The sequence below is a fragment of the Malaclemys terrapin genome, chromosome 1 (assembly GCF_027887155.1).
Source record: "Malaclemys terrapin pileata isolate rMalTer1 chromosome 1, rMalTer1.hap1, whole genome shotgun sequence".
Classification (NCBI taxonomy): Eukaryota; Metazoa; Chordata; order Testudines; family Emydidae; genus Malaclemys; species Malaclemys terrapin.
In genome coordinates, this window is record NC_071505.1 from 264,619,142 (window position 1) to 264,645,806 (window position 26,665).

General features: G+C 41.0%; 1 protein-coding gene across 13 annotated transcripts in view; it reads right to left on the reverse strand.

Annotated features, from left to right (window-relative positions):
* DOCK9 (dedicator of cytokinesis 9) overlaps positions 1 to 26,665 on the reverse strand; it is a 319,963-nt gene that overhangs the window by 212,612 nt on the left and 80,686 nt on the right. For all 13 annotated transcript variants that reach the window (XM_054012624.1, XM_054012570.1, XM_054012629.1 and 10 more), the window contains exons 2-4: positions 18,213 to 18,329; positions 1,887 to 1,976; positions 140 to 222 (exon numbers count right to left, since the gene is read on the reverse strand). In XM_054012624.1, the coding sequence (XP_053868599.1) occupies positions 140 to 222; positions 1,887 to 1,976; positions 18,213 to 18,329 (290 nt within the window). The remainder of the gene's footprint in view (positions 1 to 139; positions 223 to 1,886; positions 1,977 to 18,212; positions 18,330 to 26,665) is intronic.

Below are 26,665 nucleotides of genomic sequence, written 5' to 3' on the forward strand. Positions count from 1 at the left end.
GTAGGCTAGATCTGAGGTTCTATATTACATGAAATGACTTTTTTACGACCCAATATGTCATAAAATATATATAAAACTTCATATTATATAAAGTTTTTCTGCAACTTCAAAATCTAACAGTATCAGATAATTTACTCACTTTGGAAGCTGTCGAAACTCTCCTGAGTAGTCTTCATATTTATAATTGACAACATGCCAGTCTGAGTTGTAGGTTTTGATGCACTATTTCAATGGAAACAAATGTCACAGTACATCAAATTAAGGAAGTTTAGCTGAAAGCACTCCCTAAATACATGTAACGGCTCTCTTACATTACAGTTTGTGAATTATTATAGTTACCTGGAAAGCATTGCAAGTTCAAATGCATTATAAATGTTTATTCTGTGAATGTCACATTTTGTTTCTTTTGTTAAACATAAAATATATCTTGCCAGTATGGTGAATGTTCAGATTCAGAAGCTGCACAAGTATGTTTATGTCAAATGAACTAGTTGCTGGAAACAAATGCTAAATGCATAAGGAATTTATAAATTCAGAAAATGATAGACTAGTCATGTGAAATAAAAACATCACCTTCTAGTTCCTGAGAAGCAAAGAAGCTAAATGTAGGTGGAAACAATATGATAAAATGTCTTGAGTATATTTAGCCTAAAAATATAGATGTACTATCAAAATAGCAGGATCAACTTAGTACTTTCTATCCTGGAAGAACTAAAATCTAAAGTTATGATTGTAAGTATTCAGTTTTATATTTTTAACCCAACTACAAGAATGTTTTGAATCTAAAACTGCATGCTTGCAGCTGTTGAAAAGCAATTATGTCATTCTGTTCTGGACTAGATCACAGGAAGTATCATTTTACTCCACCCATGTTGCTGTAACTAACAGACAAATTTATCTTGGCTTTAGCAGAAGTAGCATAAAATTCATTCAAGTATCTTGCAAGAGACATTATACAATACTTGAAGTTTTTAGACATCATATGAACACACACACAAATATACTCCATATTTCCAATGCATTTGTACACGTACTTTGTAAAGTACAAAGTCAACATTTACTAGGCAATAATTTTTAAAGTATGTATAAATTAGATGTTTCATTAAAATTCGTGATTTAACTCATGCACACCAGCCCCCATCTCCAAATATACTCTACAGTGACATACTCCATACAGAAGTCTCATTTGCAAAGCACAGAAAATATAAATAGCTGACAGACCCAAAATATTCAGACCTTGGGGACAAAACACAAAGGTTTGTGAGAGCTTGTCTGTGCCCTGAACTTGATCCTAAAACAGTACAATTTACCGCCAATTTTACTGTGATATAAATACTTGAAAACTGGTCTCGCCAGTGGCGAATAAAGTTTCTTCTGGTCAATAGGTGAAAGTCATCAGCAACAAAGTGAAATTAACCAGACTCTGGTCAGCTCCATAGCTCCCTTCCCAATGTTATTCTGAAGCAGCAACACTGACCAGAATCCTGCAAATTTCACTTTGCTGAGGATGGGGAAACTGTGAGGAGATACACAGCGGTGAGACAGAAGGGAGGAAGGGAAAAGCCCCCAACAACCCAAAAGAGCCAAGAGAGGAGACAGAATAAGAAGTTTCCAACTCCTATTAGCCATACCTGATATGAAAGATTGTTCCCATGTAAGATGCTAGGACATCACCCCTCATTTCCAGCAGATAAGAGAGGGATCACTGTGTTTCTGCCTTTAAACCCATCTGTGGGCTCCGCCTGTCTTTTTTAACAACTAGATGCCAATAAGTGTCTGGTAAATTTTTTCAGCCCTATTGAAATTTAATCTACGGAAGCAAGTAGACAACTAAACTATTTAGACAGACATGCGCGCACACACACAGACACACAAATAAACATTACCTCAGTTACAAACAAGCTTTGAGCTTCCTTTTCTGCATTTTCAGGAACAGTAGAGCATATATATCGACCCTGACGTTTCAATAATGCTGTCTGTTGACGACAAAAAATAATCTGAGAACTTCAATCAAATAAAAGACAAGTAAGATGTCGTGAATCCAGTCCCCGTCACTCTGAATTATATTGACAAAATGAGTTGAAGCATGAAAGATAAAATTCCCTGAACAATAAAGCACCTTTATACCAACATACCTAAAATGTGCTGAAGTAATGAAATTGCTAATAATGTTGATATATAAAGTATTGTCTCTGGGAATCTGACTTAGTACCCATTAAGATGAATGAGGCACTTAATGCCCAAGTCATTTTGGGGGGTTCTGCAAATGCAGATACACATTTACGCAATTTTTTTTGAGAATCTCTTAGTAACCATAACAACGAGAAAGGTTTTTTTGTTTTGTTTTGTTTTTTGTTTTTTTTTTAAATGAAAGCTTAGATTCAGGAGAACAAAAAAGCAGTATGTATCTCCACATAGCATCTCAAGCAGACCTCTGGTCTCAAATCTTGATCTGAATTCTGAAGTTCAATCCAACCAACCACAGTACCTCCTACCAAAAAAGAACAAAGACTCTGTAGAGGAATAATATGGCACAGAGAACTGTCTTAAAGCCTATAACAAAGAGCAATATTTGATTTTTTTATCCATTAACATTAAGTAACTAAATAAGTGTGGATAGGAATTGAATGATATTGTAATTGTTTAATGTACAATAGAATTTGCTTCCCTGAACATGGACTGCATTTCTTTTTCTGTTTGTGGTTTTACTGGATTTGTTTGTTTTGGTTTTAAAAGAAACTGAGAATAATATAAGCCAAATGGAAAGCCCATTGAAACTGTCCCATTTACTTCTGTGGGCTTTGGATCAGTCCCCCAGTCCCTGAAGAATAGTAGATTATTAGACATATTTTGAATGATTTCTAAGAGGGGTTAGATCTACTGTGTTAATGGTACAGATGGACTGATGCAACAACTATTACAACCAAAATTTGGCCTTTACAAAAAAGGCTTACAAAACTACCTAAAACACTTTCTATTTTGGGGATGGGGGGGAATATATGTATTTTACACTCACATGGCACTACTGGGCTCACATAACAATGGCCACACTGGGTCAGACCAATGGTCTACCTAGCCCAGTATCCTGTTTTATGACAGTAGCCGATGTCAGATGCTTCAGAGGGAATTAACAGAACATGACAACTATCAAGTGATCCATTCCCTGGTGTCCAATCCCAGCTTCTAGTAGTCAGAGGCTTAGACACCTCCAGAGTATGCAGTTGGGGGGAGGGATAGTTCAGTGGTTTGAGCATTGGCCTGCTAAACCCAGGATTGTGAGTTCAATCCTTGAGGGGGCCACTTAGGGATCTGGGGCAAAATCAGTACTTGGTCCTGCTAGTGAAGGCAGGGGGCTGGACTCGATGACCTTTCGAGGTCCCTTCCAGCTCTACGAGATAGGTATAACCATCTTGGACAAAAGCCATTGATGATCGTATTCTCCATGAATTTATCTAATTTTTCTTAAGCCAGTTATACTTTCGGCTTCACAACATCCCTTGACAATGAGTTCCACAGGTTGACTGTGTTGTATGATGAAGTATTCCTTATGTTTGTTTTAAACCTGCTGCCTATTAATTTCATTGGGTGACCCCTGGTTCATGTGTTATGTGAAGGAGTAAACATCACTTCCTTTTTGACCTCCACATCATTCATTATTTTATAGACCTCCATTATAACACACACACACCCTTAGTCATTTTGTTTCTAAGCTGAACAGTCTGAGTCTTTTAATCTCTCCTCATATGGAAGCTGTTCCATACCTTTAATCATTTTTGTTGCCTTTCTATGTACTTTTTCCAATTCTAATATATTGTTTTAGATAGCAGGTGATGTGATATGTGATATGATGTACCAAGGGTTAAACAGGAAATTCTGGGCTCAAAAGCTGCACCTGCTGGATATGCACGCAAAGCTCAAAAGGCAGTGGCCCAGGCCAGTCATCACAGACAGAGTAAGGGAGCAGTCCTACTCTGTTAGCTCCTGCAGAGAGGCTGCAGGAGCTCCACTTTTCCCGGAGCTGACCCCACTTTGGCAGACAGACATCAAAGGCCCCCATGGAGACCGGGAACAGTAGGTTGCAACTGATGGGGAAGAGCTTCCAGATATCTACCAAGGAGAACCCCCACACTTGGTGAGTCCATAAGCAGACTCTGCAGTAACTTTGGAGGGGCAGAGGCTGTGGAAGGAAATGACCCAGGGAGCAGGTTTGGCAGGCGTCCACCTCAGGCTGCATATCTATCTGTCAATCACAGGACCCTAGGTCGGAACCTAGTAGAGCAGGGTAGGGGAACCCAGACCTACCACCAGCCCTACAGACTCATCACTGGGGGGCGCAGCTGGGCTCAGACACTGAACCCCTCAACAGGCAACCAGAACTACATGCAGTATTCAAGCTGTGGGAATACCATGGATTTACATTGTGCCATTATGATATTTTCTGTCTTATCTATCCCTTTCATAATGGTTCCTAACATTGCTAGTTTTTTTTTTTTTTTGGACTGCCACTGCACATTTTCAGAGAACTATCTACGAGGACTCCAAGATCTTTCTTGAGTAGTAACAGCAAATTTAGATGGCATCATTTTGTTGGTATAGTTGGGATTATATTTCTCAAGGTGCATCATTTTGCACTTAACACTGAATTTCATCTGCTATTTTCTTCTCCAGTCACCCTGTTTTAGAAAATCCTTTTGTAATTCTTTACAGTCAGCTTTGGCCTTAACTATCCTGAGTAATATTGTATCATCTGAAAACTTTGCCATCTTGCTGTTAGCCCATTTTCCCAAATTATTTGTATGTTGAACAACATTGGTCCCAGTACAGATCCTCGGGGGACCCATTATTCATCTCTTTCAACTGTAAAAACTGACCATTTATTCCTACCCTTTGTTTCCCATCTTTTAACCAGTTACTGATCCAACAGAGGACCTTCCTTTTTATCCCTTGCCTCTTTTCTTTCCTGAAGAGTCTTTGGTGAGGGACCTTCTCCAAGGCTTTCTGGAATTCCAAGTATATTATACGCATTAGATCACCCTTGTCCCCATGTTTGTTGACATCCTCAAGGAAGTCTAATAGATTGGTGAGGCATGATTTCCCTTTACAAAAACCACGTTGACTCTTCCCCAACATAGTGTGTTCATCTGTATCTGATCATTCTGTTCTTTACTATAGTTTCAACCAATTTGCCTGGTACTGAAGTTCAGTTAACCAGCCTAAAATTGCCAGGATCGTCTCTGGAACCTTTTAAAAATTGGCGTTACATTAGCTATCCTCCAGCCATTTGGTACAGAGGCTGATTTAAGCAATAGTTTACATACCACGGTTAGTAGTTCTGCAATATATTTGAGTTCCTTCAGAATATTCTCAATATCTGGTATTAGTGACTTCTTACTCTTCAATTTATCAATCTGCTCCAAAACCTCCTCTACTAACACCTCAATCTGGGACAGTTCCTCAGATCTTTCACCTAAAAAGAATGGCTCAGGTGTGGCAATCTCCCTGACATCCTCTGCAGTGAAGGTGACACAAAGCATTCATTCACTGCCTTCAAACAGTAAATACTATCAAGGAAATTAAAAGTATACAATCACATTACAAAAGACAAATAGAAGGTGAACTCTGAAAAATTGATGCCGTTTTCTATTAAACACCAATGAACTCAAATATTTTTTATATACCAGTTTAAAATTTTTAAATAAATACAACTGGTATTTAAGAGTTGACTCCTGGTGGCAGTTATCCTATGGGGCAGAGGGTGATGTACTTTTGCAGTATGAGATCTAACACTTAAAAATCCATCCAGCTTGCATATTGCTGAAAGAAATTAATACTGATTTCTTAAATGTTTTTAAACAGAGTACAATACAGATGTATTCAGTCTGACTTAGTCCCCTTACATCTTTTATTTTAAATGACATCACTTTTAAGCATATCAGCCACAGCGAGCAGGCAGCACAAATATGGCAATTAAAACTAATGTTTATGGTGCAGAATGTTTATTTTATTAATAACTTTCGGACTAATGGGCTGAGCAAAATGGGTGCAATTTTTCATCAAAAATCTAACTTTAAAATGGAATAATTTTTGAACTCCCATTTTACACACATGGAGATCCACAATTTAGAGATTGGAAAACTATGAAAATTAGTGTCAAACCACATACAGTTGCTACAAGTGCTTTTATATGTCTGCAGTTATGCTGTAATCCGTTTGAAACTACTTGGAAAATGTCCGTACATCAAAGATTTGAAACATGGGCAGTATAAAACAAAATTATTGGTTATGGCAAAAGCAGTAAGAGGAGAGGGATTGGATGAAAATAAAACTTGATTTTTTTCCCCCATGTTAATCTGAAATTTTAAGAGATGTTAAAGAGACAGGCAGAGATGTAGAATTAGGTGGAGGGAGATAAATCAGGAATGAAGAGATAGTAATGAGTCATCAACATAATAGGGCTGTCGATTAATCGCAGTTAACTCATGCGATTAACTCAAAAAAATTAATTGTGTTTAATCACAGTTTTAGTCGCACTGTTAAACAATAGAATACCAATTGAAATTTATTAAATATTTTGGATGTTTTTCTACATTTTCAAATGCATTGATTTCAATTACAACATAAAATACAAAGTGTACAGTGCTCACTTTATATTACTTATATTACAAATATCTGCACTGTAAAAATGATAAAATAGTATTTTTCAGTTCACCTCATACAAGTACCGTAGTCGTGAAAGCACAACTTACAAATGTAGATTTTTCTTTTTTGTTACATGACTCCACTCAAAAAAAAAAAAAAAAAAAAACAATGTAAAACATCAGAGCCTACAAGTCCACTCAGTCTACTTCTTGTGCAGCCAAACAACAAGATAAACAAGTTTGTTAACATTTACGGGAGATAATGCTGCCCGTTTCTTATTTACAATGTCACCTAAAAGTGAGAACAGATGTCCGCATGGCACTTTTGTAGCCAGCATTGCAAAATATTTACATACCAGATATGCTAAAAAATTTGTATGCCCTTCATGCTTTGGCCACCATTCCAGAGACATGCTTCCATGCTGATGATGCTTGTTAAAAAAATAATACGTTAATTAAATTTGTGACTGAACTCCTTGGGGGAGAATTATAAGTCTCCTGCTCTGTTTTACCTGCATTCTGCCATATATTTCATGTTATAGCAGTCTCGGATAGTGACCCAGCATGTTGTTCATTTTAAGAACACTTTCGCTGCAGATTTCACAAAACGCAAATATGGAAACTACAGAACCCGAAACACCAAAAGAGAAAATCAACCTTCTGCTGGTGACATCTGACTCAGATGATGAAAATAAAGGTGGTGGTCTGCACTGCTTTGGATCGTTATCAAGCAGAATCCATAATCAGCATGGATGCATGTCTTCTGGAATGGTGGTTAAAGCATGAAGGGATATATGACTCTTTAGCTGGCTGTAAATATCTTGCAACACCGGCTACAACAGTGCCATGTGAACGCCTGTTATCACTTTCAGGTGACACTGTAGACATGAAGCAGGCAGCATTATCTCCTGCAAATGTAAACAAACTTGTCTGTCTGAGCCATTGGCTGAACAAGAAATAGGACTGAGTGGACTTGTAGGCTCTAAAGTTTTACATTGTTTTATTTTTGAATGCAGTTATTTTTTTGTACATAACTCTACATTTCTAAGTTCAACTTTCATGATAAAGGGACTGCACTACAGTACTTATATTAAGTGAATTGAATTTTTTTTTATTTTTACAGTGCAAATATTTATAATAAAAAATAAATATCAAGTGAGCACCTTACACTCTGTATTCGGTGTAACTGAAATCAATATATTTTAAAATGTGGAAAACATCCAAAAATATGTACATAAATGGTATTCTATTATTGTTTAACAGCACCACTAATTGCGATTAATTTTTTTAATTGCGCGATTAATTGTGATTAATTTTTAATTACTGACAGCCCTACAACATAACGATAACAACAAACCATATGAGCAGACAAAGCCAGCCATGGTGGAATGTAAAGAGGTAAAAAAAAGGAGGCAGCAAAAGACAGAGTGATGGGGAGAGAAGAGATGGCTTGATACATCACGTGACAATGAAGATTTTTTTTGAGGCTGGAGAAACACAGACCATGTTTATACCTTGACAGGAAGGAACCAGAGGAAAGCAAGAGGTTAAGAATGAGGAAAAGGGAGGGGGTGAAAACAGCAGAAGCTACCACCTGCCAAGTAGTCTTGTATATTAGAATGCAGCAGGAACAGCAGCATCTCCTGCCTGAAGATGAATAAGCTGCAACTTCAGAGAGCAGCAACAAAAAGAGGGGAAGAGAAGATGATCTGTACCCTACCCCGCCCCCCCCCCCAGGCCAGTGGGAGCAGAGCAAAAGCACCAAAGGACCTCTGAATAAATGGAAATATGGAGGAGGTCTAAGAACAACTGGTTAGAAGACAGTGAAGCCATCTACCCCACTGAGCTGCTTCCCATTTTTCCCATAGAAAGATTTAACAGCTGCTGAGTTTCTTCTGCTCTCTTTCCGCTAACTCTTTGGTCAACAGACAGGATGGAGAATTGCGACAACAAAAAAACTTCAAAAACAGACTCCAATGAGAAACTGCAGAATTGGAATTAATTTGCAAACTGGACACCATTAAATTAGCTTGAATAAAGACTGGAAGTGGATGGGTCATTACACAAAGTAAAAAAACTATTTCCCCATGCTAACTTGTTTCCCCTACTGTTACTCACACCTTCTTGTCAACTATTGGAAAATGGGCCATCCTGATTATCACTACAAAAGGTTTTTTTCTCTCCTGCTGATAATAGCCCACCTTAATTGATTAGTCTCATTATAGTTAGTATGGCAACACCATTTTTTCACGTGTGTGTGTGTGTGTGTGTGTGTGTGTGTGTATATCTTTCTACTGTATTTTCCACTGCATGCATCTGATGAAGTGGGTTTTAGCCCACGAAAGCTTATGCCCAAATACATATGTTAGTCTCTAAGGTGCCACAAATACTCCTTGTTCTTTTTGCTGATACAGACTAACACGGCTACCACTCTGAAACCTGTCAGCAGGCGAAGTATCTTATTGTCAGAAGTCAGCCTCTACCAGTGGGTTTCTCCACCTGTCCAGCACTGCACTGCACTTATTTGAGGGAGTGTGTGTGTCAGGATATTTTTCCCTTGCCCTCTTCAACTGCTTGTTGCCACACCGGGGCTCTACTCCACTTTCACATGGCCAAACTTCTTTGAACTATTGCTACTTGAAATATCTAGGCAGGAGTTGAATGTTCCAACTCCAAAACAGAGAAAATGTATTGGTGATGGGGAGAAAATTAGCTATATTACCATTGTGCTTGTAAACTGACCAAGACTGAACATTTACACATAGTGTCTTATTTTTAGAAAAAGCAAGGTCATCTTATAAAAAGAAGTTCAGCAATGCTCCATCTCTGCTATTTTAATATTACCCATCTGGTAAAGCAATGGAAGAAAATATAAAATGCTGCCTTATATTTTCTACTCCAAAATCAGAAAGGTGTTTTTTTCCCCCCAAGTGAATCTAATGCTTATGAAAGATGATACACTTACAGTCCCAGATCCTGAATGCTTCTACACAGTACTAGTTTGTGCCCTTGGCACATTCACATGTGCAGAAGATGATCTGGAGGGGTTGTGCTGCAGTCAGAGTTCCCAGGAGGATTTATGATAGAGTCATGCAGAATTCACCATAGGGGCTCCTAGGTAACACATACAAACACTCCATTTTTGGAAAGCATACGGATGTTCTTTGCTTTGTATCCAGCCAGTTCTGCTGACTGGCATCAAGAAGGGTGGGGACTGGAGTGTTGTGGCTCGTGCTCACCTCCTTTCAAACAGTTAGTCCTCAGGGGAACTAAGAGAGAGCAGGGCCAAGCATTATTTAGTCCATAATGGGTGGAGAAGCTGCTGTGCAAACTTTCCAATGGCACCCCAATGGTGAATAGTTCCGCTTCATTTGCCTTAAAACCTTGGCTTTTCTACTGAAATTTTAACAGAGTAAACAGGAGTGGTTGTGGTGTGGACACTAAACATAGATTAAGCACACTTCACACAGACCATTGTACAGGAATATGGTAAGAAATACTTTCAGACACTACTAAGATGAAGAAAATTCAAAATGGTGACTATAAGTGAACAGCTTCGTATTCCTTTAGAAGTTTCCAATTGCTAAATCAAGCATTAGAAAGCTATAACACACAAATATCCTATTAATTACTCTAATGGAAATAAGAATGAGCCAATTAAGCAAACCTTCTAATAGTGAAGGTCATACCGGAATATACTAAAGTGAAATAAATTCATACTGAACTTATACATTATTAGAAATATAATCTGGAACAAATCACTAAAATATCTTTTAAAGTCTATTTAGCCAAGAGAATCAGTTAGCAGACATAACAGAGCAGATAACCAGCCTGAACAAACTTTACAACAGTAAATTTCTTAGCACAGACCAATTTCCACCTGTAAATACTGTAAATATTCTTACCAATTAAATGAAACGGGTGTATCTATTAACCAATGCTTCAAATTAATTAACAGCATTACCTCAAAAGATCTGTGCTATCATCCCATTTAAGCATGTCTATTTGCGGGGGGGGGAAAGGGAGACAAGTTCTACTTGCACAAAATACAATTGTGAAATTTGTGTCTAACAAAACCAGCAGCATAACATTGTACTGTACTGTTTTGTTTAAAAGATACTGAAGTCTTCACAATGCCAAACTGCTAAGGGCATACACTAATGAAAAGACAATCCAGACGTTGTTTCAAGTGGCTGAAGGGCCACAACTTTATTAAAACCACATCTAAACTTTCTTCCAAAGTCTTTATAATTAGCAAGGCTTGGCTTCCTTTTCAATTCAGTAACTTTTAGATTGTAATCTGTCTAATCTAAGTCAAAGGAAAACACTTGAATAAAAATAAAAATGGAATACTGCATGAGAGGAAATGGTTTGAACACACAGTCTTATACAAGGATCAGAATTTCCATCTATAAAGAGACTGTTACAAAATGCTTACAGAGCTATTTCTGAATATTCCAGCTGTAAGTAACTATCTTAACTATATTGCCTCAGGAACAGGGCATCTTTTGGATAGCTCGTTTGGTGGCAGCTACTCAATAACACAAACAAGATGTTAAGATGCATTAGAAACAGGATGGAGAATATAGAAAATATACCACCATTATTTAAATCAATGTTGTGGCTTCATCTAGAATACAGTGTGTGTAGTACCAGGCGCTGCATCTCGAGAAGGGGGGTTCAAAGAAGGGGAGAAATGATTAAGGGTTGGGGGGGAAATCAATGAATTAACTGAAAAGAACAGGTTTAATTTAGAAAGCAGACAATAAGAGAAGACATGATAAAAATATATAAAATAATAAATGGTACAGAGAAGGCAGATCAGGAGCTTGTGTTCTCCCTGCCTCATAAAACAGCAAAGGGACTTTCAATAACAACATTGAAATGTGGCAAATACAAAACTGATAGAAGGAAATTATTTTAAATTTTCTTTTACACAATACATAAGCTATTGAATTCACTGCTATGAAATGTTGTTGAGGGCAAGAATTTAACTAGATTCAAGAAGGGATTGGACATTTATACATGTAAGAATATTTAGAGAGTTATCATAGTTAATGCTAATACACTTTGGAAGAGATTAAATCTCATGCTTCCAAGAATAGCCCAATCTCCAACAACAAGGGACGGAGATTTCTTGCACCTTCCTTTGAAGAACCTGATGCTGGCCACTGTCAGACACAGGACAGTGGTCTAAATCGGAGGCTCTCAAACTGTGGTCTGCGGATCACCAGTGGTCCGCAAGCTCCATTCAGGTGGTCCAGAGATAGTTCCCTCTAAGGCTTGTGCCTGGGTGGCCGCACACAAGAGAATGAAGGGCCACCCACCTAATTAGTGAAACTGCGCAGGTGTGGCTCCACTGATTAGGTGCCTGGACCCTGAAGAAGACTCACATGTAAGGTAAGGTGGTGGCCCTGGGGGGAATAGAGGGTAGGTAGAAGGGGGCAGTGGGGTGAGAAGAGGGGGTGAGGGGAATTTTGGACATACAGGGCTGCGGCGGCCAGAGAAATAGGCGACTTTCCCCAGCGCCAGTGCTGAGGCTGCCGGGGAGAGACAGCCCTCCTTCCCAGCCTCAGCTCTGTGGCTGCTGCAGTGGGGGAGAGAGGGCACAGCAATCGCATTAGAAAGGTAAGACTACTGATACTATTTCTCAGTTTAAAAGGCTCTTTTACTAACAGACAGCACTGCCAGATCTAGCATGAAGTACTATTGGATATTGTAGGGGGAGCCAAAGAAGTGCTCAGCTACTATGTTAATTGACAGGTGCTGTATAAGAAGACAGAAAGGTGACCTAAGATTTCCTTCATTATGGTGGTCTGATGTAACTGACACCTGAGGGTGTCTACACTGCAGCTAGAAGTCAGCCCTTAGACCAGATAGACAGCACTAGAGCACTAAAAATAGCAGTCTGGCTGGATATCGTGGCACTGCCTGTAGCTCGGGCTAACCACCTGAGTTCAGACGCAGGAGATCAAATGGGTTCAAGTTACGGTGGCTAGCCCAAGCTACTGCCTGTGCCACAATGCGCATACAGGAGATTTCTTGCACCTTCCTGCACAAGTCTGTCTACCCGGGTTTGGAGGTTTGCTCCCAACTGCAGTGTAGACACATCCTGACCCTGGAATCCAAAGAAAGGGAGAGACCCTAAGACCTTACTGTCTTTCTTACTTTGTTCTCAAAAGGAAGACTAAAGAGGTCATGTTTCTCAAACAGCAGATTGGATACTATGGTCTAAATTTCTTAGGATGGGCCAAGAGGTCTGAAATCAAGAGTGTAAGAGTGACAAAACTGTTTGAACTGACCTAACCACAATTCTCAAAGAATGCTTGGGGAAATGCTCTTAAAATTGGTTTGGCTTCACTGTCTTGCTCCTTAGGCAGGTAGGCCAAGAAGATTCCTAGTCCAGGAATACAATTTACTTGAACATTTGCCTCCTCACAGTTAGCAATCTGAATGGTTAGAACAGCAGAAAAATGTGTCTTGCAATGAAGGAAACCCACTTTCTTTGGTCCTTCTTGAGCTATCACATAGGAAGAACTGCTAATTTTCGTCTTTTTTAATGTAGGAGAGTGTGCACACATCAGTGCAGGGTAGATGAAAAAATCAGAATTCCTGCTTTAGCACGTGGTATTAGTGTGATGGTGTGGTTAAGCGTCATGATGGCAGCAGTCTAGAATTTGGAGAGAAGTGTATCATTCACAGCCAAAGTGATCTTGTTTTAGGATTTTCTTGATTTAGCATTTGTGGTCTTGTGAAGAAATATAGTTGAGCAAACTTTAATATTGTGTGTGATATTGTATAGAATACTAGAGCTAATAAAACAGAAAAAAGGTAGAACAGCAGAAGAACAGAACAATAGTTCTGAAGCCAACTACTCACAAAAGTAGAAGTAAGGGTGTTTGGGACTACTGTCCCTTACATAATCTTGCACCAAACATTCAGATGTCTGAACATGAATGAGGCCCCCCAACAATCACGGCTTTCAAAATAGCTTGCAACTCACTGAACCAGAGAGACATATTTCCCAGAATGGGGATCTATAGAGAATGGTCAGTGGAGAAGCATGGATTTGTTCACGTATTGCTCCTGGGTATAAAGGGGCATATGACAGAAGATACTAGAAAAACACACATGGGTCCAATAATTTTCAGTGAACCTCCAGATAAGCTATTAAATAGGTTACAGAATAAATGGAAAAAATGTCAAATTATTAAAAATTATATAACTTTATTGGCTCTCTCAGATAAATAGTAATGATTGCCAAATTTGACTGTAGAAAATGTGTTTATTTTCAGCTGGCGGTTGGCAGTTTTCCCCTAAAAGTAATACAGTAGTTTCATATGAAGAGAGAACAGTATTCCACAGCTGGTGAGGATATACACTGTAAAAACTTATTAAAAAACCCAAATTCCTCTGAAGGGGGGGGGGTGAGTAGGCGGGCTCACTGTGCGGCCCGCGGGGGGGGGGGGTGGGAGGGTTAGGCAAGCAGCAGGTGAGGGAGGGGGGCTGAGTAGGAGAGCGGGCAGGGGCAGGCAGTGGCGGGGAATGAGTAGGCGAGCCAGGAGGCTAGGGGACTGAGGCGGCGAGCGGGCGGGCAGTGGCGGGGGGGCGGCAGGTGAGCCGGTGGCGGGGGAGAGGAAGCGAGTGGGTGGGCAGTGGCGGGGGGGCTGAGGAGGCGAGCAAGTAGGCAGTGGCGGGGGGTGAGTAAGCGAGCCGGGGGTGGGGGTGAGGAGGCAAGCGGTGAATCGGTGGCTGACCTGTTCTACTGATCTGGTCTGGCTCCCATCCCCTCTCCCAGGGCCAGCTCCAGGCACCAGCAAAACAAGCAGGTGCTTGGGGCGGCACATTTCTAGGGGCGGCATTCTGGCACTGGCCATCATAGGCGCCGACTCCGGGGCATGGGGAAAAAGTGCCCCCGCCACCCCAGCTCGCCTCCGCTCCACTTTCGCCTGCTCCCCTGAGCGCACCGCCGCCTCTCCGCTTCTCCCCCCTTGCTCCCAGGCTTGCTCCGCGCGAAACACCTGTTTCGCACAGCAAGGCTGGGAGGGAGGAGAAGCCAAGCGGCGGGGTGCTCAGGGAAGGTGGTGGCAGTGGTGGAGCAGGAAGCGGTTCCTTTACCCCTCCCCTCCCGTTACTTCCTACGCCTCCCCACCCTAGCTCACCTCCGCTCCGCCTGCTCACCGAACGCACCGCTGCTCTGCTTCTCTGCCCTCCCTCGCCTGAGAGGGAGGGGGGAGAAGTGGAGCGGCGGCACGCCCAGGGGAGCAGGCAGAGCAGTGGTGAGCTAGGGCGGGAGGTCACAGGGGGCCCGCAGAAAGCAATGGGGGGGGGGAAATGTGGCACCCCAGGGGAGGAGGCGAGACTGGGGATTTGGGGAAGGGGTTCAGAAGGGGTGGAGTTGGGGTGGGGCCGGGGGCAGAGGGCCACGAAAAAAAAGGGGGGGTGGCCAAAAATTTTTTTTTGCTTGGGGCGGCAAAAATCCTAGAGCCGGCCCTGGCCTCTCTAAGGGTTGCAGCTGTCTCGAGGTGCCTGCCTTCCATGCCTTCCTCATTCACACCTCATTCATTCAGCAGGGCAATTGATTACAAAGGGGGGGGGGGGGAGATCTTATTCTTCTGCTAGCATAAAGACATTTTTCTTTTACCTTAATTATACTACCTTAGGGGCCCGCTATACAAATTACCAAGGTTCAATACTGCTGTTTCCGTGGGGCGGCGCTGGAGATAGAGGATTTGTTTCCGCGGGGCAGGTGGTGCTGGGGGAGGGGGGAACTGTTTTGGCGGCGCTGGGGGGGTTGTTTCTGTGAGGCGGGCGGCGCTGGGGGGGGCGTGTTGTGTTTCAGGGGGGCTGGGTGGGTTGGCGGCGCTCGGGGGGTTTCAGCCCTCAGCGGTTTCCTTTGGAGTAATATGGCCCTCGCTGCTTTACGAGTTGTGCAGGCCTGCTAATAGCTTTCTTTGGCAGGATAACAAGCCTTGTGGATGGGGGAAGTGGTAAATGTGGTACTGTACATCTTGATGTTAGTAAGGCTTTTGATATTGTGCGCTTGTCTACCCTGGCAGAGTACAGCACTGCAACTTTCTCACTCAGAGGTGTGAAAAAACACCCCCCCTGAGCGCTGCAAGTTTCACCGCTGTAAAGTGCCAGTGTAGATAGCGTACCAGTGCTGGTAGCCGCACTCCTAGTGCTGGTAGCTATTCCCCTCGCCGAGGTTGGTTTTTTAGAGCGCTATACTGTGACTACACAAGCCATGTTAAAGCACTGCCACGGCAGCGCTTTAACGTTGCCAGTGAAGAGATGCCCTGTCTCACACGATTTTCTCAAAAAAACTAGGGAAACGCAACCTAGACGGCGCTACTATCAGGTAGATGCATAACTGGTTGGAAAATCATTCCCAGAGAGTAGTCATCAGTGGTTCACTGTCAAGCTGGAAGGGCATATCAAGTAGGGTCCTGAAGGGATCAGGTCCGGGTCCGGTTCTGTTCAATATCTTCATCAGATTTAGATAATGGCATAGAGTGTACACTTAAAGTTTGCAGACAATATCAAGCTGGGAGGGGTTGCAAGTGCTTTGGGGAATAGGATTTAAATTCAAAATGATCTGGACAAACTGGAGAAATGGTTTGAAGAAAATAGGATGAAATTCAGTAAGGACAAATACAAAATACTCCACTTAGGAAGGATCAATCAATCAGTTGCGCACATACAAAATGGGAAATGACTGCCTAGGAAGGAATACTGCAGAAAGGGATCTGGATGTCATAGTGGATCACAAGGTAAATATCCATCAACTGTGTAACTGTTGCAAAAAAAGTAAAGAACATTCTGGGATGTATGAGCAGGACTGTTGTAAGCAAGACACGAGAAGTAATTCTTTTGCTCTACTTCACATTGATTAGGCCTCAACTGGAATATTGTGTCCAATTCTGTGTGTCACATTTCAGGAAAGATATGGACAAATTGGAGAAAGTCCAGAGAAGAGCAATAAAAATTATGAAAGGGCTAGAAAACTTGACCTGTGAGGGAAGATTGAAAAAAATGGGTTTGTTTAGTCTGGAAAAAAAGAGAAGACTGAGAGGGGACATGATAACAGTTTTTAAGTACATAAAAGGTTGTTACAAGGAGGAGGGAGAAAAATTGTTCTCCTTAACCTCTGAGGATAGGACAAGAAGCAATGGGCCTAAATGGAAGCAAGGGCAGTTTAGGTTGGACAGTAGGAAAAATTTCCTGTCAGGTTGGTTCAGCACGGAATTGCCCAGGGAGGCTGTGGAACCTCCATCATTGGAGGTTTTTAAGACCAGGTTAGACAACCATCTATCAGGGATGGTCTAGATCAGGGGTAGGCAACCAATGGCACGCGTGCCAAAGGCGGCACGAGATCTGATTTTTAGTGGCACTCACACTGCCCGGGTCCTGGCCACCGGTCTAAGGGACTCTGCATTTTAATTTAATTTTAAATGAACCTTCTTAAACATTTTAAAAACCTTCTTTACTTTACATACAACAATAGTTTAGTTCTATATTATAGACTTACGAAAGAGACCTTCTAAAAACGTTAAAATATATGACTGGCACATGAAACCTTAAATTAGAGTGAATAAATCAAGACTCAGCACACCACTTCTGAAAGGTTGCCGACCCCCGGTCTAGATAACACTTAGTCCTGACATGAGGGCAGGGGACTGGACTTGACCTCTCAAGGTCCCTTCCAGTTCTATGATTCTATTTTTTCTCTAGTTATGTATATGGTTTTATTTTTAGAAAACGTTTATTGGATACTATGCTCTCTACACAAAACTAATGAAATCTAAAGAAAAAAAATTATGGAGGTAAAACATTATTCATACATAGGACTCTGAAGTGCCTTTTTCTGCTCAATGGTAACTTACTCTTTTTACAAAAGAGAATCCGCATGTATTGTATACAGTGTTGCCAATTCTCCTCATTATACAAAAGCCACAACATTTGGTGTTTTTTCTTAAAAGCCTGAGCCCCTGGAGCCTTGTGATTAGATGAGAATCTCAGCTTTCATTTAAAAAAAAAGTTTATATCCATTGTTGTGGAGAAAAGCTCGAAAATGTGACCCAACTGTACCTGAGGAGTAAAAACCAGACAACAAATAATGAACACAACATGTTATTTATTTATTTAAATTACGATTTTTAAACCAGTCATGATATTTTGGGTCCAATGGACAGCACCAAATCCAGCAGGTATATGAAAAAAACTGAAGTTATCTAGGAAAAGTTTTAAAAAGCAATAAGGGCTGCCACTGTCTGACCCGCTGCCTCTCAAGCAGGAAGCAAGCTGGCTGTGTTGAGGAAGTGGAACCTCCTATATCCTGAAAGAATGGTGGAGTTGTGTCAGTACTTCACCAGTCGGCACTAGAAAAATCAGGCAAAACAAAGACACTCTCCCCCCGAAAAAAGCAAGAATATCCAAGGACTCAAATGATAGAAATATCCTTAGTTTTAGAAATTCAATTCTGTACTTAATGGTTTTCCATTCACCTATTCCAGTGTCTCATGTCTGTAACATTACTAATAAAATTTATTGAAATTGAAGTTAAATAATTACCTGAAAGTCATCATAAGGGAAAAGTAGCATCTCACGTAACGCATCATTTAAAATTTGTGTTTTCTTCTGAACAATGACATTTTCGTAGTCTATTGGCTCAATTAGCTTTGGTTTTGCCTAGAAAAGGAATAGAAGAGATACTCAAATACACTGAAAAAATTACAATTGTGTACTTATTTATCTGCCTAAACTGGCTATATAAAAAGCTACTTGACACACAATTGACTTCAGCTATCACATAAATTTGCAGCATTCAAAAATAGGAATTTAAAAATAAAAATCACATTACACAATACAGCTGAACCGTAATGACTAACAATTACACATAAATATGCTAATTTCTGTAAGAGGTAAGACACAAAAAGTGTCTGGAAAAGTAAGGGAGGACAGAGCGGAGACTACGGCAATACTCATTTAGGATATGTTTTCACTGAAGAAGAGTTAGCCTGGGCTCTTACCCAGATGTTGCCCTTAGCCTGGCTACCAATCACACACAAAAACCTCTGACCTGGGGTTAGTGGCGCTTTAAACCTCTTCTAGGTGGCACCACTGGTTGGTATAGGCTTAAGCCCGGGTTGTGCTTTAATCTGGGCTGTTAACCCACCTGCTTTGCAATGGGGACACAGGCTAATCAACATGGGTACTGATACTCCTTCAATGCCATCCCACAATTTCCCCAGACCATATTTTCTTTCAGTCTACCTACTCCACTCTTCTGCACTGGAAGACTTCTTCCAGTTTATATACAGCAGTTTGGCATTTAAACCCTACACTGCTACATTTCTACTGAACTTTTACAGTACTTGAACAGTGATGCAATCTGACAAGTCATCCTCCCAGTGCAATGTTAACTGTTAGCTAGCCAGATGCCGACATCAGGGTTCTGGTGTGCCTCTGGATGAGGTAAGCTAAGACCTAACATTTGAACATATTTACCTGAAAACAAACAATCAGCCAAACCTTGGGTGCATTACTTAATGAGTTTGCTAACTAAGAACACTTCCACATAGGCCCCAGAAACAACAACAAAGTTCTCCCACAATACACTGCATAAGAATTCATAGAATAACCGAATTCAGAACACTGCAAAGAGACCTGGAATATCCCTTCAGAAATCCTAGTATCTCAGATGGGTAAGTACAGCACTAGTATAGACACAGCCACACACATCCAGCACAAATAGGGATTTGCAGTAGGGATGTGCAACCCAGACTAGGTTAACCCGGGTGCCAATCACCCAGGTTAACTCTGCAGTGAAGACATCCCCTTAGAATCACATGCAACTTCAAGGGGACACATACAGTTTTTGCCAAATACACAGGTTTGATTACAGCTACAGCCACTCTGCCTAGTAATATTATAGTATGTCTGTTACAGAGAATCTCTCTCAAGGGTTTGGTTTGATTTTTAAAGAAAATTAGTATTCAAAAATGTGACCATTAAGTGTTTATAATTAAAGGCTTATCCACATGGAGAAACTGAACAGCACAGCTAAGGCAAAATACTTACTCTGCTATTGATATGCTCACATAACACATATCCCCACCCCATGTCGACACTATACTGGAATAAACTAACTTTTATTCCAGAATGGAGCATCCACACAAGGGAGTTATACCAGTATAGCTAGCTATAGCTATTCCAGTCAATTTCCCAATGTAGAGACACCCTAATTATTAATAAGTTTGACTTGGTGCTTTGGGTCAAATGTAGGCTTTTAAAATAATCACGAAGATTGGGCTCTCAGAACACTTCCACATCAGATTCCTACTTGGAAAAGTCTGAGCAGCATTAAAACACATGATGATTAATACTTGATTAATATGAAATCTGTAAACTAGCAACTCTGTTGATACTAAGTTGTTCCAGTCTGTCTTGCTGAAATGTGAAGAACACTTTTGTTTACATTTTGAAAAGTCTTCTGTGCAATCAAATAACTTAGAAAACGTTGAATGTAACCTCAGATTCTGCAAAATAATGTTAAACTTGGACTGAGATTTAAGATTTCCTTGCGTCAGTTATGTTACTGTGGTATTTCAGTTTAACATACAAATAATGGAGACAATGACAATTACAGAAGGTTTTTCCTGTGGACAGCACTTTCATTTGCTAATACTTAGGGTGACCAGATGTCCCCATTTTATAGGCCGGGGGTCGGCAACGTTTGGCACGCGGCTCGCCAGGGTAAGCACCCTGACGGGCCGGGCCAGTTTTATTTACCTGCTGACGCGGCAGGTTCGGCCGATCGCGGAACCCACTGGCCGCGGTTCGCCGTCCCGGGCCAATGGGGGCGGCGAGAAGCCACGGCCAGCACATTGCTCGCCCGTGCCGCTTCTCACCGCCCGCATTGGCCCGGGACGGCGAACCGCGGCCAGTGGGGGCCGCGATCGGCCGAACCTGCCGCGTCAGCAGGTAAATAAAACTGGCCCGGCCCCTCAGGGTGCTTACCCTGGCGAGCCGCGTGCCAAACGTTGCCGACCCCTGTTATAGGCTTTTTCTTATATAGGCACCTATTACCCCCACCCCCATCCCAATTTTTTACACTTGCTATCTCCTCACCCTATACTTACTGCATGTGCTCAGTAATTTACTTCTTGATTGGATCAGCTAAGGTCAATGGAACTAATCTGGAAGTAATTTCTATTCAACGTAAGTGCAGATGGCAGAATCTGGCCCTTGCTGAAAAATTAGCTGCATAAAATGGGACTCACCTATTTCTCTAATTTTTTTTCTTCATCTAATAACCATTTAAAATCCTATATTCTACTATTTACAATACTAAATCTATGAAGTGATTATTAGCTGGTCATCAAGGTGCTTAATCTATTTTTAAAAAGTGAATTATAATCAATCATGCCAAAAAACATCAAAGATGTTTTTTCTTTCAAGTATGAAGCAGATTAGTTAAATTTTGATAATAAATCTCTGTACTTGGAAGGCTTTATCCAGGGAAGGTTACCAGCGTTCACATGCTTAGATTATAAATTACTCAGAAGTTATTTCAGGTAGTCTAGTATCTACCACCTTCTTGAGCTACACTATCACTGACAATTTAAACCAAGTTTGAATGTTCAGACTTCCCATAATAAACTAACCTATACCCACAGTAAAATAGAAAATAGGAAAGTGAGTGTTTTCTAAAAACAGTGTTCAATCGCTTTCTAAAGCAACACAATTTTAAAAGGTTACATTAAAAACCAAATGAGGAAAGCTGCAATCAGAATCTTTGGATCTGTTTGCGTGCACTTTTATATGTAAGATAATTTAGCTATTATGCTAACTCACAGTATGTGTTTTATTAGCATAGAAGGGAAGTTTCCCACACACCTATTTTCTTCAATGCGGCCTGCTTTTCTTTCAATCACCCTCTTCTTGACCCTGTATGCCATACATGTAATCTTCTCCTTCTTCACTTTTTGCATAAGGCCTATAAACACTAGTCCTCCAATCAAAAGGTACGTAAAAAAGTTAATACATTTAAAGTAAAAAAAATGCTAGACAAAAAAATGGATCTAATAAAAAATATGTGATGAAATCTTTTGCTTGCTGTGCTTTTGTGTTATGGACTACAGCTAGGGTGTGGTATTTACTTAGTTGAGATAATTACTAACCACGTACTTCTGCCTTCCCAGAAGAATTGCTCATGATTCTCCCTTTTTGGTCTTGTGCCTCCAGCATGAAATATGAAGGAAAAACTTTTAGCTCTTAAGACATTTTGCTCTCTTAAGGCAGCTATAGGGTCTCTTTCTTTGTGGATATCAGCATTGTTTATAATAATTATTACAGTGTTCACTATTATACTTTTTAGTTCAGGAGATCCCTGGAGCTACTTGCACTACAAAAATGAAAATCTTCTATTGATTATATCTTTATAGATGAGGGAATCTCTTGCCTTGTAATTCAGTTTTCCTGAAGATACACAAGATTTACATGACCCACCCCAATCTCCCCTCGGAGACTGGAGGACTAACTGATGACGTGAAATGTTCTGTGCACATCCTATGGAAAGTCATTTCTCTACTGCAGTTCTGGAATTTACTTTTTGTTGTTGTCTGCATTAACAAAAGGAGAAGAAAAGGAGCCTGTAATTTAGTATGTAAGATGTTTGGGGCTAACAAAACATTCTTGTCTCCTTAGGCCTCTGAGGTTAGAATATGCTCAGATGGACAGTGGCCTTGATCCAGTCTATAGGTAAAACAAAACAAAATAAAAATACATTATAAAAAAATCTTAAAAGCAAGAATTGTTTTCCTGCATGACTTGCACTTGAGAATCTTTAAACAATGTAAGCTCTTCAGGGCACAGATCTTGGGTGAAATCCTGACCCAAATGGTCAACAGGAGTTTTGGCACTGACATAATGGAACCAGGAAACCACCGCTTGTCTTCACATTTGTCAGTAATATACACAGCACATCATATAAAACCACATTGTTTTTCTTTATTTGACTTTTACTGAACTGTCATTCATCCCTCTTTTAAAAGCTATTTGCTTGATTCAGAGATGCCACCTTCCTTACTCCTTGGGTCCCCTTATGGGGAGAATGTGCCTCAATAAAAGTAAATGTTCAGATAAAAGGTGGTGAGCCATGGTCACCCATTTTATAGTTGATCACCTTTATTTAGCTTCATTTATTTTTAGATCAGACGAGAGCCTCTAAATAGCACTCAAGAGTAGTAAGAAAGTTATTTATTGTGAAATACGTATGTGGCTTGTCAGGTATCTAAGTTTTTCGGTACCCACTTATTTACTTTTACTACTGTATTTTCAGTGTGAAAGTTGATCTGAGATTGGGGGAAGGAGTTAGGAGGGTAAGAGGCAGCCATACTTAAAATAGCCATCGCCGAAGGCTGGTTATTAGAATTATTCAGAAAAAAATTCCTTCTTTAAATTTGTACAAAAACATAAATTGGCTAAATTATCAGAATCAGGTACAAAATTTCTAAATTGGGAAATTATTGTATTCCTAGTTTGTAATGAATTAAATAAATTGAAAACCTTGTTACATTGCTAAGTTCATCTGCAACAAGTGGCAAACCCTCCATTCCCTTCCCAAAAATGGAAGCTATCTTATAAGACCAAAAGGTACAATTGTCAAGATAAAAGCCTGAACAGTGTGCACAGCTCCTGAAATAAGTTTTGTTTTGTTTTTTATACAGAGAAGTTAACTATACAAAGAATCCACCAGAAACACTGCACGTGTTGTAAAAGAAATTGGTTACACTTAAGTACGATTTTGATTACTATTACTATTCACTTTTTTTAAGTTTTGGCTAATTTAGCACCTTGTTACTTCCTGTACATTAACTAGTATAGATATAAGTGATTTGATACTGCATATATTTGAGCAAAAACAGGTTTCCCTTAGTAAGACCTCAAACAAATTTAAAATGTAAATCTTTTAAAGGTAATCTGATTTATTGTTCACATCCTATATTCTCCCATAATCACACTTAAAGAAGTGCTTATTATACTACTGCTATACACAATCCAGATGTAAACCATAGACTGAATGGACAGGATGCAATACAGGCTTTTTTCATTAAACTTTTGAAAAAAGTATAAAGTTAGAGTTATTTTATCAATGTATTTCAATTTAAACTAAAAACCAGAATCCCTAGGTATACTGTTTATCTAAAAGCTAATCCTCACTGGAAGGACTAAAGCAGCGTTTGAAATTTTAGACTCAGTTCTGAATGAACATCAGATTACAAAACATCATGCTTTTATTAAATACAAATGGATGTTTAGTCAATTGCCAATGCTAATTTAACAAGGGAATCGTGACCTCTGAGATCTCAAACATTTTGATAAAACAGATTTAAGATATCCTGCACTACTGTCACACATTTGAATGTGGATAATCTTCCGCTTCCAATACGGCTTATCTTCTTCCATTCAAATACAAAAACAAACAGTATATGAAAAAACAATATCCTGTTAAACAGGGCCAGCTTTAGCAAGAGTGGGGCCCGATTCCTGGGGGCGGGGCTTGCCGCTGTCAAGCCCCACCCCCCCAGGAATCGGGCCGCGCTCCAGCCGGGGTTGTGGGACTTGGGTCCGGGCCGTAGCCGCTGGTGCGGGTGCTCGGCCGGGGCCGGCACCCCAGGGCCCGAGCTGAGCTGGGCCAGAGCCACTCGAGCCGGTGGTCCTCGGCTGGTGCCGGGGCCGGGCCAGAGCCGGGGGGGGGGGCTGGGGCGACGCGCTCGGCCAGAACCAGGGCCAGTGGCCCGAGCCGACCCAGCCCGGAGCTGCTCGGCCGGCGCCCCTGGGTCCGAGCCAAGCAGGAGCCAGAGCCACCGGGGCCGGGGGTGCTCGGCCGGAGCCGGACTGGGCCGTGCCTCTCCGGATCCCTCCTCACGCCCCACCCCACCCCCAGTTTACCTGCTGCCGCCTGCCCCTGCTTGTTTTCAGACTTCCCGTGAACATCTGATTCGTGGGAAGCAGGGGAAGGGGAGGAGCAGGGGGCGGAGCATTCAGGAGAGGGGAGGAGAGGGACGTGAGCTGGGGGCAGGGTGGACAGCTGCAGGGCCCTCTTAGACAAGGGGCCTGATTCAGCAGAATCAGCCTAAAACCGGCCCTACTGTTAAATCCCAAATTCTCTTGTCCGTGTAAAGGCTGTGAAAAGCAGGGGAATTGCACTTGGGTGATATCTCTAACAGATCAATACTAAAGAGAGGGTATTGTCGGTGTATTACTATATCCCTCAGGTGCATTTTGAGACAGAAGGCAGAGAGACAGCCTCCAAGAATTACAATCTCTCAGAAAGACAAAGTGGGAGAGCTTGTCTCTGTCACCAACAGAAGTTGGCCCAATAAAAGACATTACCTAACCCACCTTCTCTCTCTAATATCCTGGGACTGTCACATTGCATACAAGCTCCCAGAAACATACACGGATTCTTTTTTGATGTTGAAGAACAATGATTACATAGGGTATCTTGATCTGAGCTATGTTTTTTGGTCAGATTTTTTAGGGAAATAAGTGATCATAATTAAAATAAGCAAAACGTAAAACAAAATCAAGCGTCACTTGAATTGTCTACATGTAACTAACTATATGCAAATTCTTCACCCTATTCATTGTACTGATTGTATGTATTATACACATCCCCTATCCTTCTTCTGTTTGTGTTTTTAAATTTGTAAGCCTACGAGGGCAGGGAATTTTTCCTGTTTGTTCAGCACCCAGCACTGAGCTATCCCTGGGTTTTCAATCTTGATTGGGGACTTCGGATACTATCAGTATTTACTACTACTACCAAAACATACCAATATTTTCCCATGGGCTATATTATGTCCTTAGTTTTTAAGCATAAAAGCCAAAAGGTATGACATGGTGTGATATTTTTAGTGGACACAAGAACAGTGCCCACACTACTGCCACTTCAAAATTGGAGTCACCATACCAAAGCATTCTTTTCTAAACTCATCCAGGCCTTATAAGTAAGGCCTTACCAAATTCACAGTCCATTTCGGTCAATTTCACAGTCATAGGATTTTAAAAGTCATAAATTTCATGATTTCAGCTATTTAAATCTGAAATTTCACAGTGTTGTAATTGGAGGGGTCCTAAACGTAAAAGCGGCGGCAGCTGGCCGGAAGCCCAGCTCTGAAGGCAGAGCTGCCGCCAGCAGCAGCACAGAAATTAGGATGGCATGGTATGGTATTGCCACCCTCTGGCTGTCCAGCTCTGCAGGCAGCAGTGCAGAAATAAGTGTGCTATGGTATGGTATTGTATTGCCACCCTTACTTGTGTGCTGCTGCTGGCAGGGCGCTGCCTTCAGAACTGGGCACCCGGCCAACAGCCACTGCTCAGCTCTGAAGGCAGTGCCACCACCAGCAGCTGCGCAGAGGTAAGTGTAGCAGTATCGCAACCCCCACTACAATAACCTTGTGACCTCCACAACTCCTTTTACATTTAGGACCCCTCCAATTACAACACTGTGAAATGTCAGATTTAAATAGCTGAAGTCATGAAATGTATTATTTTTAAGGCAGTTCAGAAGTAATGGTGGCAATACCACAATCCTCCTAAAATAATCTTGCGACCTCCCCCACAACACTCTTTTGGGTCAGGACACCCAACTTGAGAAACACTGGTCTCACCTGTGAAATCTGAGTATAGGGCAAAAGTACACAAAAGACCAGATTTCACAGTCCGTGACGTGTTTTTCATGGCTGTGAATTTACTTATAAGAGGTCTTTTACCTGAGAAAGTGAAAGATCTCAAGACTTTGGGGGAATTAAAGCTGACCACGGAAAAATAATTTCTGCAGGAATTAAAAGGGGTAGAGTTCCTTTACTAGAGTCCATAAGACTTCTGAATTGAACCTAAAAGTCTGACCGTGTAGTGTACTAATCTTAGAACAAAAAGTAAGAGTGAAGTCAGAGTGAGTTATAGAGTAAGATAAATCTATAATTTTAAATATGTAGATTTTTCTACTATAGTTT